The following is a 17,702-nucleotide window of genomic DNA, read 5'->3' on the forward strand; positions in this document are numbered from 1 at the left end:
ACATACAGACAATATTTCTTTGAAGACAGATGCACATATATCAGATCTAACAGTGATGAACCATTGGTTCTATTTCCTCTAAAGCTGCTTGACTTTTCAGATAGTCAAACTGCAGCAACTGTCTTAAGCGGATAGACTTCATTGAGATAAAAGGCTAGGATTTCTTGCAACACGTAAAGTTGTAAGTTTCCTGTTAAATTTGTTTTGGACATCTTGAACAATAGGTACCATCTGTTAAATAAAGTTTTCTTTGCATACGGTGTGTAACCATACAAAATTGATACCTCTGCTAATGACAGAATGGGATGAGTGTTCCCTTTTTAACATTAAGATTTGCTGCTGTGTCCAGATTTTTATCTGTGTAGAAGTAATTTTGGGAAATAATTCCAATTTTCATGTGTTTTTCATTACCTTGTGATGAGTTAGCTGTGATGCTTGCTTTCTGAGCTGCTGTAGTGTTGCAAAAACATCACAAATTGCTGCTGAAAATTGTCTGAATAAACTAAATAAGAATTGTGATGTACATATTAAATAAGAATTATGACTGGCAGGAACAAATCTTTAGATGGTAAAACAAGAGAATAATTGAGTCACAACAGTAAAACTCTATTTTGTAACTTGCTCCAGAACAAAGAATTGTGTGTTCGGTCTCTCAGGTTGCAAGGCTGTGTCACTGACATCTGATTGTGTGAACAGAGGACTAAGATTTGGTCAGAAATTGTTGCACAAGTCTGTGCTTTGATTGGTTTTCTTTGTGGACTGACACTTCTTCCCATAGATGCTTTTTATTGTAAAATTTGCTGATTATGGAAACTTCCTCTATATTGTATTTGTCTAACAGATATGTTTTAACCCAAATATAAAGTTTTGATGAGCCAGAATTCACATTCGGATGATAATGCAGGTGTTTGATTTTAGTGGTATAACTAGAAAATAGGTTTAAAAAACCTCATTTACCCAGTTCCACTTGCATGATCCCAGGTATGTACATGCCAATGCACTCATACATCACTTGCATGCTATTTCAGTTCGTGACTTCTTTGGGCTGTGCCAGTGTCTTCAGAAAAAGAGACCACATAGTTAATGCAGGATTGTTTCTTGTAGCCTAAACTGTTCCATCGCTGCTGCTGTGTGAGATAATTTAATGCTATTTCTTGTTTGACAATAACTTATATTACATTAAATAAAAAATGACCAAGAGATGCAATGGTGTATTGACAGTTAACAATATTGGCTAGATTAGAAGATTCATTTAAGAGAACATCTGACTGACAAGTTTCTGAGAAATATTTCTGTTTCAGATGAGAGACCGATTTGACAGACAAGAGAATTTCCAGAATCGTAGTCCTCGGCAGCAGAGTGCTCCAAAGTTTGATGACGACCATGACTTCCCATCTCTTGCATAAAATTTACCAGGCTAGTCAACAATTTGTTGCTGAGTGCATATTGTACTAAAATTAAGAAGTTCAGTTTGTGCAAAATGAATTTATCAATAATGCTCTAAAGTTAGATTTTTCTTGCAAGTTTTTAATCCGTGTTGATATGTTAGCAGTGGAAGAAAGGGGGCAAGGGAGGTGTGTGTGTGTGTGTGTGTGTGTGTGTGTGTGTGTGTGAGAGTGAGTGAGTGAGTGAGTGTGAGAGAGTGTGTGAGAGAGAGAGAGAGAGAGAGAGAGAGAGAGAGAGAGAGAGAGATATTCTGCTGCCTGTGTTTTGCTGTCTGTTGGGTAAATTTTTGATGTGCAGTGTGGAAAATTAATACATACACTTAACAGTGAACGTTATTAGGCTGACCACTGATGGTAGTGTGATTTAAATTCCTCTTTGTATCAAAACTGTGTGAATTTGAGAACAGACAGCTGTTAATTTTATAAAACAAATTTTCTTGTGTGTTGAGGGAGAGGAAGGGATGAATGTAGTAACCATTAACCGTCATGATTACATTGGCTGTCAACGGGGAGTATGTCTTCTGCAGTTCGAATATACAAATTTAACAGACAGCTGTTAATTTTATAAAACAAATTTTCTTGTGTGTTACGGGAGAGGGACAAATGTACCAGTCATTAACCTTGATGTTTACATTGGCTGTTAACGAAGAGTATGTCTTCTGCAGTTCGAATATACAAATTGGGGAAGTGTGTGACCCTTGTTACAGTGGATAAGCTTTAGAAACAAAGAAGAGCAATATCAACAACTACATATAGTCTTAATAGTAACATTTTGTACCAGTTAACAAATGCTGGTGTACTGTTCACAGAGGAGTGGATTCTACTCTGTATTCTTCTGTGAGGATCCTTTCTGACCAGAGGTATCATGTTCAGTATTAAATTATAACTGTGTAATTGATATGTAATTTTCTTGTTCATCATTATTATTTCAAAATGTCATTAAACTTCCTGGAAGTGCCTCAGTTACAGGTAGTACATCTCTCAAGATGTTTGGCTAAAGAACATAGATGTATTTTGTGTGTGTGTGGGGGGGGGGGGGGGCAGCGGCAGGGGGGGGGAGAGAGAGAGAGAGAGAGAGAGAGAGAGAGAGAGAGAGAGAGAGAGAGAGAGAGAGAGAGAGAGGGGGGGGGGGGGGCATGAGAGGATGATGTACTGTTGCTTTCGTCGTCATAGGGCAGGTGACCCCCCCCCCCCAAGGTGGGAACTAAATTTGTCAAGGTGATGCCTGGTACATGTTTGAAGTGAGATTGTTTGCAAAAGAAATGAACCTCTATATTTTAGTAATAGCTATGATTTTTAATGGTAATTTAAATGTAAAAAAAAGTACTAGATATATCACAGTAGTAGTGTCTTCATATTAGATGCAAAAATAGGAACAGAAGTGCACATATAGACTGGCGGACAAGTGCACGTGGATTAGATGGATTTCGTTTTCTGAAGGATTACTCGTTTCTCTTATTCTGATAGAATATTGAAGGGAAAAAAAGCTGTAGGGGTGGCGGGCATTATTTCACAAGCCTGTTCTGCCACTTGGCTTCCTTTAAATTCAGAATTTGGTTTTTTACCTTTTCTCAATTACCTGTTGACTACCCTGTCATCCTATTACTTCTGTGCTTCATAAAAACCAAGAAATAATTAAAAATTTCTGAAAGCTCGAGTGTCAACAACCATGTTTGTGTGAACACATGTCCATGTTGCTCGTCAGTTGTTAACTTCTGTATTTTTTCTAGTCCTTCATACTATAAAATTTTGCATATGTTAAGAAGTGATGTTCCAAAGAAAAAAATTTTCATTGTAATAACCAGTGATGCGACATTCTGTGAAGGCAAGGACATCACTGCCATGTCATTCTAGAGATTTGGAAATACAATATTGCGTACAGTTTCTAGACAGAAACTTTCTTTTGCTCACACCCAACAAATTAAAATGAATGCAAATTCTGACAGTTTTGTGTTCAGTGATACTTGCTTTCAGCTTACTTGCAGATTCGATTATTCGTTGCTGTAAGCAACACTGTACAGTCAAATAAAATTTTCATTCCTCAAAAGTCTGAAAATTGAATTAACATTAATAATCAGGAATATGGTTGTTAATTTTTAGATTCTAAGAGAGAGAATCTGAATACATTGTTATAGCCTTCTGTATCATTATGATTCAGGAGCCTATGTAAATTCCTAGCAGCTGTTACTAAGATAAGATTTGAATAGAAGTTTCCATTACAGTATAAAGCAGAACTGCTGTGGAGCGCATAATTAGGGATGCTATAATTCCAGTATTGTAAATTAGCTCTACTTCTTAAAGTGTGATTGGTGTTCTTACCATCTGTCACAACAGAGCATGGCTCTGTACTGAATTGTTTTTCAAAATATTTTTTAGTGAAATGAGATTCACACACACTACGCACCATCTTAAATTGCATTATTTGCGGGGAAAAAGGCTTCAGATCTGCAGCCTTAAGATTAAATTTATTATAAAATACTTCCTTAAGGAAATCTGACAGGTTATTGGACAGTTCAGAAGATTCTTTTGTAGATGTTTAGTTCCATTCATCCACTCCCTTTCCCCAGCACTTTCTCCATTGTATCCCTCCCATTGATGTCATGAATAATGGAATGGTAACTGCATGTTGTTGAATTACGATGTTACAGTGTAGTAGTGATGTTGCCTGCAGTAAATATTGTGTGTGTGTGTGTGTGTGTGTGTGTGTGTGTGTGTGTGTGTGTAATTTGTGTGTTAGTGGCTTCCAGAAATTTTCAGTTAATTTCTTACTGATAAACTGTATCAGGTGTTTTTATTGTTGATACAAAAATGTGAACAAATTTTCATATGTTAAATGATAGTGTGCATCTTCTGAGGGTAATTGACCAAGCGAAGTAGTTAGTGTGTTTGGTTCTGTCTGTATGGAGAAAAGTTTTTTTTTCTTTGTTATTATGGAACAGGTTTAATTTCAGTGTGAAATGTGTACTTGTTCCCCTTCAAAATGTAAAAGCAGTTGTCAAACAGTGTTTGATTCCAGTTGAACTTGTAATCAGTACTGAATCTTTGACTTGAACAGGGTTAAAGCCAGTGAGATCTTTAAATGTTCTGGTGGTGCAGTGTTAAGATACACTGAGCAGTACAGTCTTGTACTGTTCGTGCCTTGTCAGTCACTTTGAGCCTTAATCTGCAAGATGAGCTCCAGGCTCCTGTGAATAAGTGACAGCATTTTTGGTTCAATAAAGTGTTCAGAGCAGTGCCAGGCAGGTGCATTGTTCCGTGAATTCAACTTAACCATATTTGTATGATGGGAAAAGGCTGTTTGGGACACAAGTGGATAGTGTATGTGAATAGTACATGTGTACTTGGAAAAGACTGACTTTAATTAGCTCATTGGAAGTGTGTTCTACGGAGATGGGGCTGTGTGTTTGCTGTATTCAAATAATTGTTACAGTTTGAGTGGAACAGACTCTTTTGGTTACTATACTTTCAATGAGAAAGTGTTGAGAATCGGAATAATTGAGTTTTTTAGTTTATTTTTGCATAAAGTTAAATATTTGTGTTTACTTCTGCTGTCTCATCAGCCAGTTTGCTCTTTAAGTTGAAAGTTGGTCATAGTAGACCTTATTTAATGCTGGTGTGATAAGTCATCTTCTGGGATAGTAAACAGAACCTACTCTGAATTATGTGGAAGTGTAAACTCATTGCTAGTTTGAAAAAACTCAAGTATGTAATTTTATTTGTTATCAAATACTTAAACATTTAATAACAATTTTCTGCATGGAGCAGTGAACTTAATGTTCTAAAATTGAAACTGATTTTTATGAATGTCCATGCCAGAAAATAGATAAAATTTAAGCTATTTGCTTCTTAAAGAAGCTGCTGTTACAGTTACACTTGTAGTTCACATTGACCTGTGATGATGATTCAAGCAGGTACTCTGTTTTGAAGTCAAGTGTAATTTTTTCATCACTTATAGTTAAAGCACCTGTACAGTAATGTAATAGCAGCTTCAGAATTTCAGTTTGTTTGTAAAGGAAATTTGTTACTGAACTTAAAGTGTTAAATTTTGTACATATATATACAATGTAAGACTTTTAAGTTATACTGTGAATTGATTAAATTTTGGAAGTGTATGCAAAGCTTCATTCTAATTTTGGATAATTAAATTGATTTAATTTCAATGAATTTCTTATAAATGTCTGTTTAGCAGCATGTCAAAGAGATTTTTGTTCGTTGGAATTTACTGTGTATTAATGCATGCCACAAGTACAGTACATACAATACCTGTCAGTTTTAATTCAAACAAGTGTTTCATGGAGTTAAAAATTTTTACTGAAGTAAATTAGTTTGTTGAACTAATTTGAATAACTTAATGATTTTTCTTTTCTTTTTCTTCTTTGTGTGTGGGTGTACCTGTGTGTGCACTCAGATGTGAGTGGTATGGACACAGATTATTTTTAAGGCAGCCTTATATTTTAAAGGGGTATTTCTCCCTGTCCATTGTGGGGTCTGTGGAGTAGCATCTTTATCACCCCACTGTAAAGGAATTCTGCAATGAAATATTCTCCGTTAATGGAGAAATGTGTTGGACCATCATAAATTGTGCAGGCACATCAAAAGAACAAATTACTGCCTCTCAGTGATATTTCTTGTGATAAGTTATTGGAGTAAAAACTTAATTAACAAAGTGTGTGTCACAGGATATTAAACGCCAAAAAGCAAGTGTCTCTATCTGGTGTAGACTACCTTAGTTTGGTAACATAGTGTACAAATTGTAAAGTTACATAACTCATTATGTATGCTCATTTAATGAATTCCATAAAAGTGCCTCCTATTTCTTGGGTTAAGTTTGTTTATCGTATCTCACCCAAACCCCGGAAACTGATGTGGCATGTGAAACTCTTTGTGTGTGTGTGTGTGTGTGTGTGTGTGTGTGTGTGTGTGTGTGTGTGTGTGGGCGCGCGCGCAGCTCAATATTTGACGTACCTTCTGAATTGTGTCGTACAGTTGTATAATTTTGCAGGCATATCCAGTTGTATGTGTGGACACTGTCTGCTAAAGTGTTGTGAATAGTTAGCAGTAAAAAAGTAAGAAATTGTCATGAACCATGCAGCAGTTTTACTGCATGAACAGTGAAAATGTAGTAAGTGAACCTTTCTTCCTTCCATCATTTTGTGGAGGGATGAGTGAGAACGTGTTAGGTAAAGGTTTAAAATTTTGTGTAAACTTTGTTGCAAGTCACTACGTACTGTCATTCTCAAACACTGGATGAATCTAGTCTTGCTATTAGATTTGAGAGCTGCACTTTTTCACACCCCCTCCCCCACCCCAACCACCTGTTCGAGAGGTAGGGGGTCTTTTCACCCCCCACCCCCCTCTCCCACCAGTGGTTTTTTTCCAGACACTAAGTGATGTATGTACAAAGTTTGGTTGAAAGTGATCTGATAGTTACAGGTAAAAATCACAAGTTACATTTAGAAATCTGAAGTGCAGTGTATAAGGAAGACATTTGGTGATGGAAAGAAAGGGGTGAGTAGTACTGTAAAAATGAACTTTGAAACTTTTGTTGTGCACTGAGCAGCCATATAACTTTGTTGCAACATTAAAAATAGTGTGGCAGAAGTGTAATTTATTTTGTTGTGAGAGTTCGTGGCACAAGATTGAAGTTGTTACCTTAGTTGTGCAGTGACTATGGAAAACAATTACACATGCAATTAGTGATGAAGCAGTTATTGAGGTTCACTATTGGAAAATTACGTAGTAATTTGATCACCAGTGAGGTGGGAGAAGAAAACTTAATTACCAGTTTACATTTTCGTATGGAGTATTGAACTAAAACATTTTAGATGTTCTTGGAAATAGCTTCTAACAGGTAACAGCATAGCTTAATATCTGAAATTTGGCTTTATCCTCTTTGTTCACAGATATTGTGAGCAGGTGTTAAGTCACTGACTTAGATTAGTTACAACAAAAATTTCTCAGTAACTATCTTTCAATATAGTAGTTGGATTACACAGGGTATATCAAAAAGAATCCCATTTGACACATCTGTATTTTTGAAACTAACATATGCAATGAATTTGTTTTTTGATGAATGAGAGATTTTCCATATCTTTTCATAAATGTTAAATATCCCCCCCCCCCCCGCCCCCCCTTGAGATGCACAGCATATATAAATATGGTATCAAATTGTTCACACTCTGCAGCAAGCCTGTCTTGAGCAACAGTTTCCACAGCTGCTGTTAATGCATTGTCTCAGTTCGTTCATTGTTCTTTGTAATGGAGGCACTTAAACAGTCTTTTATAAACCCCCACAAGAAATAATCACGTACAGTCAGTTCCAGTGGCCTTGGAGGCCAGTTATTTAAGCTTGAATCATTTCTTCCAGTGTGAACTACTTATCGTTCAGTAATCCTTAGATTTAAAAATTCCTGCAGTTCCAGCTGCTAGTGTGGTGGTGCCCCATCCTGTTTATAAATAAAGTCGTTTGAATCAGTCTCCAACTGTGGGAAAAGCAAGTTCTCAAGATATTGAGATATGTGCTTCCTGTAACAGTGTACTTGGAAAAGAAAAATGGAGCATACACCATTTCATGTGAAACTGCACAAAACACATTAAATTTCGGAGAGTTCCTTTCAAGTTGTACAACCTCATGCCCCGTAACCCATATTCTCACATGATGCCGTTGCAGCATCCCTGAATATGGAAGTTAATAGGAATATAAAAAAAGGAAGGTTTATCTGTTTAGCAAGAGTAATAGAAGGCAGATTTCAGACTACCTAACAGATCAAAACGAAAATTTCTGTTCCGACACTGACAATGTTGAGTGTTTATGGAAAAAGTTCAAGACAATCGTAAAATGCGTTTTAGACAGGTACGTGCCGAGTAAAGCTGTGAGGGACGGGAAAAACCCACCGTGGTACAACAACAAAGTTAGGAAACTACTGCGAAAGCAAAGAGAGCTCCACTCCAAGTTTAAACGCAGCCAAAACCTCTCAGACAAACAGAAGCTAAACGATGTCAAAGTTAGCGTAAGGAGGGCTATGCGTGAAGCGTTCAATGAATTCGAAAGTAAAATTTTATGTACCGACTTGACAGAAAATCCTAGGAAGTTCTGGTCTTACGTTAAATCAGTAAGTGGCTCGAAACAGCATATCCAGACACTACGGGATGATGATGGCATTGAAACAGAGGATGACACGCGTAAAGCTGAAATACTAAACACCTTTTTCCAAAGCTGTTTCACAGAGGAAGACCGCACTGCAGTTCCTTCTCAAAATCCTCGCACAAACGAAAAAATGGCTGACATCGAAATAAGTGTCCAAGGAATAGAAAAGCAACTGGAATCACTCAACAGAGGAAAGTCCACTGGACCTGACGGAATACCAATTCAATTCTACACAGAGTACGCGAAAGAACTTGCCCCCCTTCTAACAGCCGTGTACCGCCAAGTGTAGAGGAACGGAAGGTTCCAAATGATTGGAAAAGAGCACAGGTAGTCCCAGTCTTCAAGAAGGGTCGTCGAGCAGATGCGCAAAACTATAGACCTATATCTCTGACGTCGATCTGTAGTAGAATCTTAGAACATGTGTTTTGCTCAAGTATCATGTTGTTTTTGGAAACCCAGAATCTACTATGTAGGAATCAACATGGATTCCGGAAACAGCGATCGTGTGAGACCCAGCTCGCTTTATTTGTTCATGAGACCCAGAAAATATTAGATACAGGCTCCCAGGTAGATGCTATTTTCCTTGACTTCCGGAAGGCGTTCGATACAGTTCCGCACTGTCGCCTGATAAAGTAAGAGCGTACAGAATATCAGACCAGCTGTGTGGCTGGATTGAAGAGTTTTTAGCAAACAGAAAACAGCATGTTGTTATCAATGGAGAGACGTCTACAGACGTTAAAGTAACCTCTGGCGTGCCACAGGGGAGTGTTATGGGACCATTGCTTTTCACAATATATATAAATGACCTAGTAGATAGTGTCTGAAGTTCCATGCGGCTTTTTGCGGATGATGCTGTAGTATACAGAGAAGTTGCAGCATTAGAAAATTGTAGCAAAATGCAGGAAGATCTGCAGCGGATAGGCACTTGGTGCAGGGAGTGGCAACTGACCCTTAACATAGACAAATGTAATGTATTGCGAATACATAGAAAGAAGGATCCTTTATTGTATGATTATATGATAGCGGAACAAACACTGGTAGCAGTTACTTCTGTAAAATATCCGGTAGTATGCGTGCGGAATGATTTGAAGTGGAATGATCATATAAAATTAATTTTTGGTAAGGCAGGTACCAGGTTGAGATTCATTGGGAGAGTGCTTAGAAAATGTAGTCCATCAACAAAGGAGGTGGCTTACAAAACAATCGTTCGACCTATACTTGAGTATTGCTCGTCAGTGTGGGATCCGTACCAGATCGGTTTGACGGAAGAGATAGAGAAGGTCCAAAGAAGAGCGGCGTGTTTCGTCACAGGGTTATTTGGTAACAGTGATAGCGTTACGGAGATGTTCAGCAAACTCAAGTGGCAGACTCTGTAAGAGAGGCGCTCTGCATCGCGGTGTAGCTTGCTCGCCAGGTTTCGAGAGGGTGCGTTTCTGGATGAGGTATCGAATATATTGCTTCCCCCTACTTATACCTCCCGAGGAGATCACGAATGTAAAATTAGAGAGATTAGAGCGTGCACGGAGGCTTTCAGACAGTAGTTCTTCCCGCGAACCATACGCGACTGGAACAGGAAAGGGAGGTAATGGCAGTGGCACGTAAAGTGCCCTCCGCCACACACACCGTTGGGTGGCTTGCGGAGTATAAATGTAGATGTAGACACAGTCTAACATAACAGTCGCGACACTCACTGCTGTAAAAGTTGTTGCCGTTTGACAGATGGAGCGACACTAGCGCCCAGAGCGGCAGGTAAGGTGAACGTCAGACGCGTCGTAAGCATAATGTTTGTTTGCATCCATTTCCTACGTAATTTCCGAATTATTAGAGTTAGTTTCTTGCCTCCAAGAGTTTGTGTAGTATCAGAAGGCATACATGTTTCTAAAAATGATTCTAAAATAAGCGCAAGTATGGACAAAAACTATGAATAGAGTGGCAAGCTACAACACATTCGTGAAGAAACACTTATGACATTGGACAGAATTGCAGCTTACCACATTGATATCAAAAGAATATAAACACACAGATTCACATGTAAGAAGCACAGACATGTACCTCTACATGCAAAAGTGATGGACAGCTCGTTTGTCGTTCTGTAGGCCTACTGTGTTTGTCATTGTCACTTGTTTCCACGACCTTCATCTTTATATTATTCTAAGTGGGACAAGCAACTGACAAATAGTGGGAGAAATATGCTGAAAACATAATGAGCTGATTACATTGCATTTCACGAAAAACCAAATATTTGAATAATTTTCAAACAATCTGTCTGTAGGCACTTTCTTTGTCCCATAATAGTTTCGCTCGAAGTCTAGCGATCTGCACATTCTGACACTTCACACGCTTTTGTAAGACACGAACAGCTGCACTTAATCTAACCACTTCATCGTCAAAGCAGGTCTTGTGTTGATGATTCTGACGAATCTGGTACTAATAAATGGAGAGTTGAACTAGCTGCTTCTGTGTCATAGGACTGTTTTACAGCTTTAGATTGACTGTCGAATCTTTGTGGCAGTTTCTTCTTCATCGTCAGTTGAGGTGGCTTATTTGGAATGTCAAACAGTTTGGATACTGCATTCCACACGAGTTTGTTATTGTCTGCGTTCATGACCTGGTTTTGTTCGAAATGTAGCGAACAAAACCCAATATTATTATACAGGTAAACCGGGTCTTTCTTCATAAGGTCTTCTCGTCTGCTATTAACTAGTCATTTTTTCCTCCTAAAACGAAACATTCATGATTTATACACATACATTTGCAAATGAATCCTGACGATACAGTTTAGTAACATGATGGTATATACCTCTCACGATCCTTAGGAAACCTAAAAAAGACAGCTGTGGTGTCTTCTTCCTATTGCTGCTGCAATTTATTGCGCTACAAACGCTCCCGATGGTAAAAACCACTGTATAAATCAAAATAAACAATCACTATTCGCTTTCACGATCGCGCTGAACTCACAGTTCAACCTACCGGCCGCTTGGAGCGCTGCTGGCGCTGAAGGCAACAAAATCGAGGCGAAGTGTCGCGACTGTTATGTTAGACTGTGATGTAGATGTAGATGATGGTTCACCTTCTCATTTAAATTGAATGTTGCCTTGTTACTAAACACACAGAGTGGAGGAAAACTCATTCTCCATCTTGCCAAGAACAAAATTGCAGAACTCTAAAAAATGGTTCAAATGGCTCTGAGCACTATGCAACTTAACTTCTGAGGTCATCAGTTGCCTAGAACTTAGAACTAATTAAACCTAACCAACCTAAGGACATCACACACATCCATGCCCGAGGCAGGATTCGAACCTGCAACTGTAGCGGTCACGCGGTTCCAGACTGTAGCGCCCAGAACCGCACGGCCACTCCAGCCGGCAGAACTCTAAATGTTGTTTGTCACCTTCACGAAAAGCTTCCAGTAGCTTAATTTTGTGTGGTTTCATGTGTAAACATTGATGCAACCCAAGCCAGACTGACACTGGGGCATATTGAGCTGTTGAGCTGCACGGCGAACAGATTTCTGTGGACTCCTTGTGAAACTATGGGGGATGCGTTGTCTGTGTCGCACTCGGGGATGGTCTGGTGATTTGCCTTTACACAAATAACTTGTTTCTCGGAATTGTTCATGCCTTTGTCTAATGCTCTGTGCTACAGGATGATCCACATCATACCTAGGACAAAACTCATAGTGAACAGTTATTACTGGCGCACTGAGCAAGTCTTGGAACACATCCTTTCTGTTGTCTCGACATCATTTTTACTAGAACTGAAGTGGGTGCATACTGCTGCTGCCTAGTGGGAGCCATGTTTGCTCTTTCCAACAGTACATTGTTCACACACACATACCTCAAATACCAGAATAGTTATTATTTTTTAAAAAACTCAAATGATTCTTTTTGGTGCACCCTGTATTTTAATAATTTGCAATATTTACACAATGTATAGTTAAGTCACAATACTGGAACCAAACAGGTACAACCCTGAATTCCCGAAAATTGTAGATTCGGCTTTCCTCAGATATGAAACTAAGAATTTTCAACAATTTGTTACAGTTCACAGTGTGGCTTTACCATGCTGTTTGATGTATTGAGGCACAATTATCCAGAAAGCTGTTTTATCGAATAAAAACATCCTTATTATATACACACTAGTTCGGCAGTGAAAGAATAATTGCAAAATACAAATGATAACACAAACACCACTGATTTGCAATCGCATTGAATTTAGACAAAAGCGAGTCCTTCAATCAGTTGCTATCGGAGAACTGTAGTACATGGGTACCACAGTCTACACAAGAAAGACAGCTGTTATTTCAACATAAGACATTAAACCTATAGTAATCATTTGAGTTGATCACAAAGTGATGTTTTATCCCGAGATCAATGATAGCTGTGTTTATACAACTTTCTCATTTATCGCTATTTTGTCGAAAGTCGACATGTTGAGAAACGTGGCTGTTGTACTTAAGGTTTATAATTTATATAAAAAACGGCTACCAGCCACATGTATGGTTTAAAAAGGTTTATTATTTTAAACCATACATGTGGCTGGTAGCTGTTTTTTATGTAAATTGTAAACCTTTCTCATTTATCTTCAGCTAACAAAAATGGAGAGAGGTGTCGCCAGAAGAATTACTCCACTGGTGGTGGATGCATTACCACTCCTTTGAAATTAACTTGACTATTCTACATTCCCAATTCTCGTGAAAATTTAGGAGGGGTCTGCAAAGGAATTTTCACATGGTGCATGATCACAAGGTGGCTAAAGTTTGGTATCCTAAGTGAACAGACATTCATAAGTACTCCCTGTCATCTGTGTCAGAGTATAAATTAAGCCACTGCATTGTAGCTGTAACTTTTTGCTCACAGTATCGGGTATCATTTTGGGCACACTTTCACTAAGTGTTGAAATATCCTAAAGGTCTATCCAAAAATTGTCTTCACAGATAACTGCACAAATCAGTGCATGAAATAAGTTGTAGCAAATGGTGTGTGTTCAGATGACAGGTTCAAATCTATTGCTAGTCTGCCATCTGTTGGTTTAGAAGAGAAATTTCAGTGGCAAATGACTCAATCTTCTATTTCGTCTGAAATTCGTAATGGAGGAAATTCTATTATGGCTTATGTTCCCAATTTGTGTTGCATAAAAAATGCAAGAAATAGAATGTATGTTCAAAATGGTCTACATGGTAGCTGCTTAACACTTTCGCTGTGGCATTGGTGCAGGCGCGCAACTCTCCAGTGCGGCCAGGCAACGTGCGAGTGCGGACCGGTAACGCTCCGAAACAGCAGGTACCGCTTGTAACCGATGCTCCTAAGCACACCTGAGCTACAGGATGATGTCAAGACCTTGTAAGATATGTAGGATCATGTTCTATACCGACTTAATGATGACACCTTAGATGCATTACTTCAAATAAGCTTGACTGTATTGTGGTCATGTTTTGAAGTCTGCTTGTGGGGCGGCAGGTGGTTTTAGGTTGCTGTGTAATGTTTGGTTTGTAATGTGATGTAGATGCAGAAAAGGAAAGATGCATTTCCCGGCCGTTTAACCATATGTGGGGTGGCGGGTGGAATTAATTGTTATATAAATGTTCCTATTAATTATGCTGTCTTTTGCCATTCTCAACACTGGTGCTCTAACTACAATTTTGGCAACCAGAAAGTGATTAGCAAAACGTGAAACCTGTAATTAGAATTCCTAGTGCCCATTTCATCTGAGAAATACACTTACAGCTACAGCTTATAGCTCTGAGGAATTAGGAGATTGTCTGGGATTCATAATCAAAAACGATCGTGAAAAAACGTTCGCTATATTCTGAAAGTCACAGATGAAAACAAAATCCACACAATCCAACTACCAGAGCAGTTCAGAGTCTAATGCGCTGATGCAACTATAACTGTTCAAATTAAAGGTTTAAATGAATGCTCGCCATAATTTGATGATGATGATCATCAAATGCCACGCTAAATAATGGTAGAATGTTTGTCCCGCGACGGCACGTGAAACTATGACATACGCAAACTGAAGATGGATAATTAGTCATCCCAGAATTAACACTTCACTCGAAAATGATTTCATGGTTACGCGTATCCCGAGTAACTTAATACGGCATCCGAGACTGTTTATAGCAATGATACCGACGCGACGCGACTCCCGACACAGGTGGTGTGCTATTCAGCGTCTGGAGATAACTGGGGCCTTCTTTCCTCGCGCAGTGTTCTTATATATAAAGCCGCGGTGCGGACGACTAAGGGAACGCCTGATCAAATCGGCTCTCCCAACTAGCCGCTGGGCTAGTAATGCACCAATTTAAGTTATTGGATAAATCATCGCTTCCTTTACTGATGGCCGATGAAGCTCTCAGTTTAAATGTACAATCAGCACACAGGTAAGTAATCATAATAAAAGTCTGACGTGGCCAACTAAAATATTTTGGGCGGGAGAATTAATTTAATTACACTACACGCAGTAGACGAGCTCTGAACTTGCCCTTTGGAGATACACTATTGCTAGAGTTTTATAGTTATTCAATTGAAACTTCTCACATCTTTATGATTATAGCGGATCTCCCTTCTTGCTTCCTTAATTTTTAAGAAAAAAACCAGGAAATCGTGAATTTCAACAAAAATCTTAATTTGTGAGATCCAGAATACTGTTTCTACTAAATTATTATGAAAAAGGAATCTAAATATAAATTTTTAAGTGTCTCTCTCTTTTCTGTTGCGCCAATGATTTTTACAGAAAAGTCCAAATTTCGAAAATGGTTAAAGTTATTGAACTGACATTCAACACATGTTGATTTAGTATTACTCCTGACATGCTAGAAACGTTTCAGGTTATTTACTTGATTTTTAAAGTATTGTGCAACATTTATGACGTCAGAGCTAGTTACAGCGGACTAGGCTGGCACACAATGGGAAGACTGACGAGAATTTTATAAGGCGTGAGTAGGCTGCTTCCCTACATGCTGTCTGACACCTATAGGGGTCACACAGGCGTCATTCAAATGTGCATTAGCCGCCATTACGAACAATATGCGTTCGATAACTGACCACACAAAACAAAAGTTTACACTATATGATGCTAGCTTAGACACTGCAACTAGACGGAGTAATCAGATAGTGACCGCTTATAAGAGTCAGCCGCAGCAAAAGTGTTAAGTGAAGGCTGTTTTTGTGCCGGAGTTTACTTTGCCAGCTGCAGGGCAAAGCTGATAAGTTATTTGGAAATATGTAACTACCTTTGCTCTTCATATAAAATGGAAGAGTAATTGTCTGAGGAGAGCAATTTCTCCACATGTGTGGCTGACGATGTCATTAAGAGCCCTGGTGACAAAAAGAAGTGACAAGGATATAAAATTTTCTACTGCAGTTTTGAAACAAACATTGATTAAAACCATACCCAGCACTTCCAAAACTATTCGCACTGTCCTGAAAGTGGTTTTCACGAAAGGCAAGTAAAGTATCTTAACTTCGTTATGTATATCAGAGGGAGAGATTGAAAGTGTGTGTTAACTTTGATTAAAAATTGAAAAACAGTGTTACGTTCACTAAAATTTGGATGTTCCTGTCTAATAAAAACTGTTAATATGCTATTTTGCAAAAACTGACGAAAGATACTACCGAACAGGACACAATCTGTAAGTCAGCCTACTGGCACAAACAGCAACCATGATAAAAAACAACATTCTATGTTAGTGAACCGTATGATGTGTGACTGCGCATATGGGATTGATGAAACTCCGCTTCATGTGGTGGGTTTTTAATAGGCTGGAAATCAGACGTGGCTGCCTGAGCCACGCCATGTCAGTCTGTCCCAAGTGTCCCCATACATGCTGAGGGTTGGCTTGCTGGATGCTTCTTATGTAGCCTCAAAATTGTTTGTATGTGTCAAATTAAAATTTCCGTGCAATGTGAGGCTGGTTTGAAATTTTCATGCTGTGCCTTAGTATTTTTAGAGCATATCAAGTGCTCAGAAATGTCTTGAAGGAATTTTCGTTTGTATTACCAACAGTAAGCACTGCAGCATATATTTTTCTGAAAGCAGGTGGATTTCATTCAGGATTCCAATACACCACATTATTACCCACTCTTTTGGCTACAAACCCAATTTTTAACACTATCCCCATCAGTGCGACGGCTATATGCCACCTTATCGGTGGGACCTGTATGCCCGTATAGTTCCACTCTACTAGTAGACATTGGAGCAAACATGTTGATGCATCAATAACCTCACCATTATCCATGTACTGTTTCCCATAGAAAGCATCCATCATTGGGCCAAACAGTTGAAGTCAGAAGGTGCGAGATTTGGGCTGTAGGGCGGATCTAGGAAGAACAAATTTCCCGAGTTGTTCTTGGGTGCACAGACTTCCGTGAGGCTTTGTGTTTTCAATAAGTATGTCTGCATTTTTGTGGTGGCTAACATGCTAAAGTCGTGTCTTATATTAACTGAGGATAGCACAACAGACTTCAGAGAGGATCGTTACACCATGGGAGAATAAATCGAACTGAATAACCCCTTCAGGATCTAAGAAGTTGGTCACCATTACTGTACCAGCTGAGGGTGTGGCTTTGAACTTTTTCTTCAGTGGAGAGGTGGTGTAGTGAGACTCCATGGACAACTATTGTTTCTAGTTCAAAGTGATGAACCCATGTTTCATTGCATGTGAATGTTCAACAAAAAATTGTCATGATCAGTCACATAATGTCCAAGTAACTCTGCACAGATGGTCCGTTTTTGATCACCATGGTTTTGTGTTGTGTGGTGAGAACCCAGTGGGCATGCACCTTTGAGTACCCAAACTGGTGCACATTTTGGTAGGAAAATACAAATGGATACTTGGGCTAAGAGCACAAGACCACTGAAGTTAACAATTGAAAGTCAATTAAGAGTGCTTGCTCACATGTATTGACAAATTTAAAAGTCAACTTTAAAGCAGTATCTTTTAATCAATAAAATCTCAAATCTAGTCTGCCACAGTTGATTAGGGAGGTTTAATACTAAACAACAAGATTTGATGCTGCTGAAAGAAAGCATCAGCCACTAGCAAAACATTTAAATAGCTGCTCAAGCTAATGATGATAGCCCACTTAGATTACCAACCGAAAAGAACT

General features: G+C 38.7%; 1 protein-coding gene across 1 annotated transcript in view; it reads left to right on the plus strand.

The window, feature by feature from the left end:
• LOC124554810 (plasminogen activator inhibitor 1 RNA-binding protein-like) overlaps positions 1-2,476 on the plus strand; it is a 72,516-nt gene extending 70,040 nt beyond the window's left edge. The window contains exon 8 of the mRNA XM_047128467.1: positions 1,302-2,476. Coding sequence (XP_046984423.1) covers positions 1,302-1,406 — 105 coding nt within the window. The 3' untranslated portion in view covers positions 1,407-2,476. The remainder of the gene's footprint in view (positions 1-1,301) is intronic.
• Positions 2,477-17,702: the final 15,226 nt, after the last annotated feature.

Source organism: Schistocerca americana, chromosome X (assembly GCF_021461395.2).
Source record: "Schistocerca americana isolate TAMUIC-IGC-003095 chromosome X, iqSchAmer2.1, whole genome shotgun sequence".
NCBI lineage: Eukaryota > Metazoa > Arthropoda > Insecta > Orthoptera > Acrididae > Schistocerca > Schistocerca americana.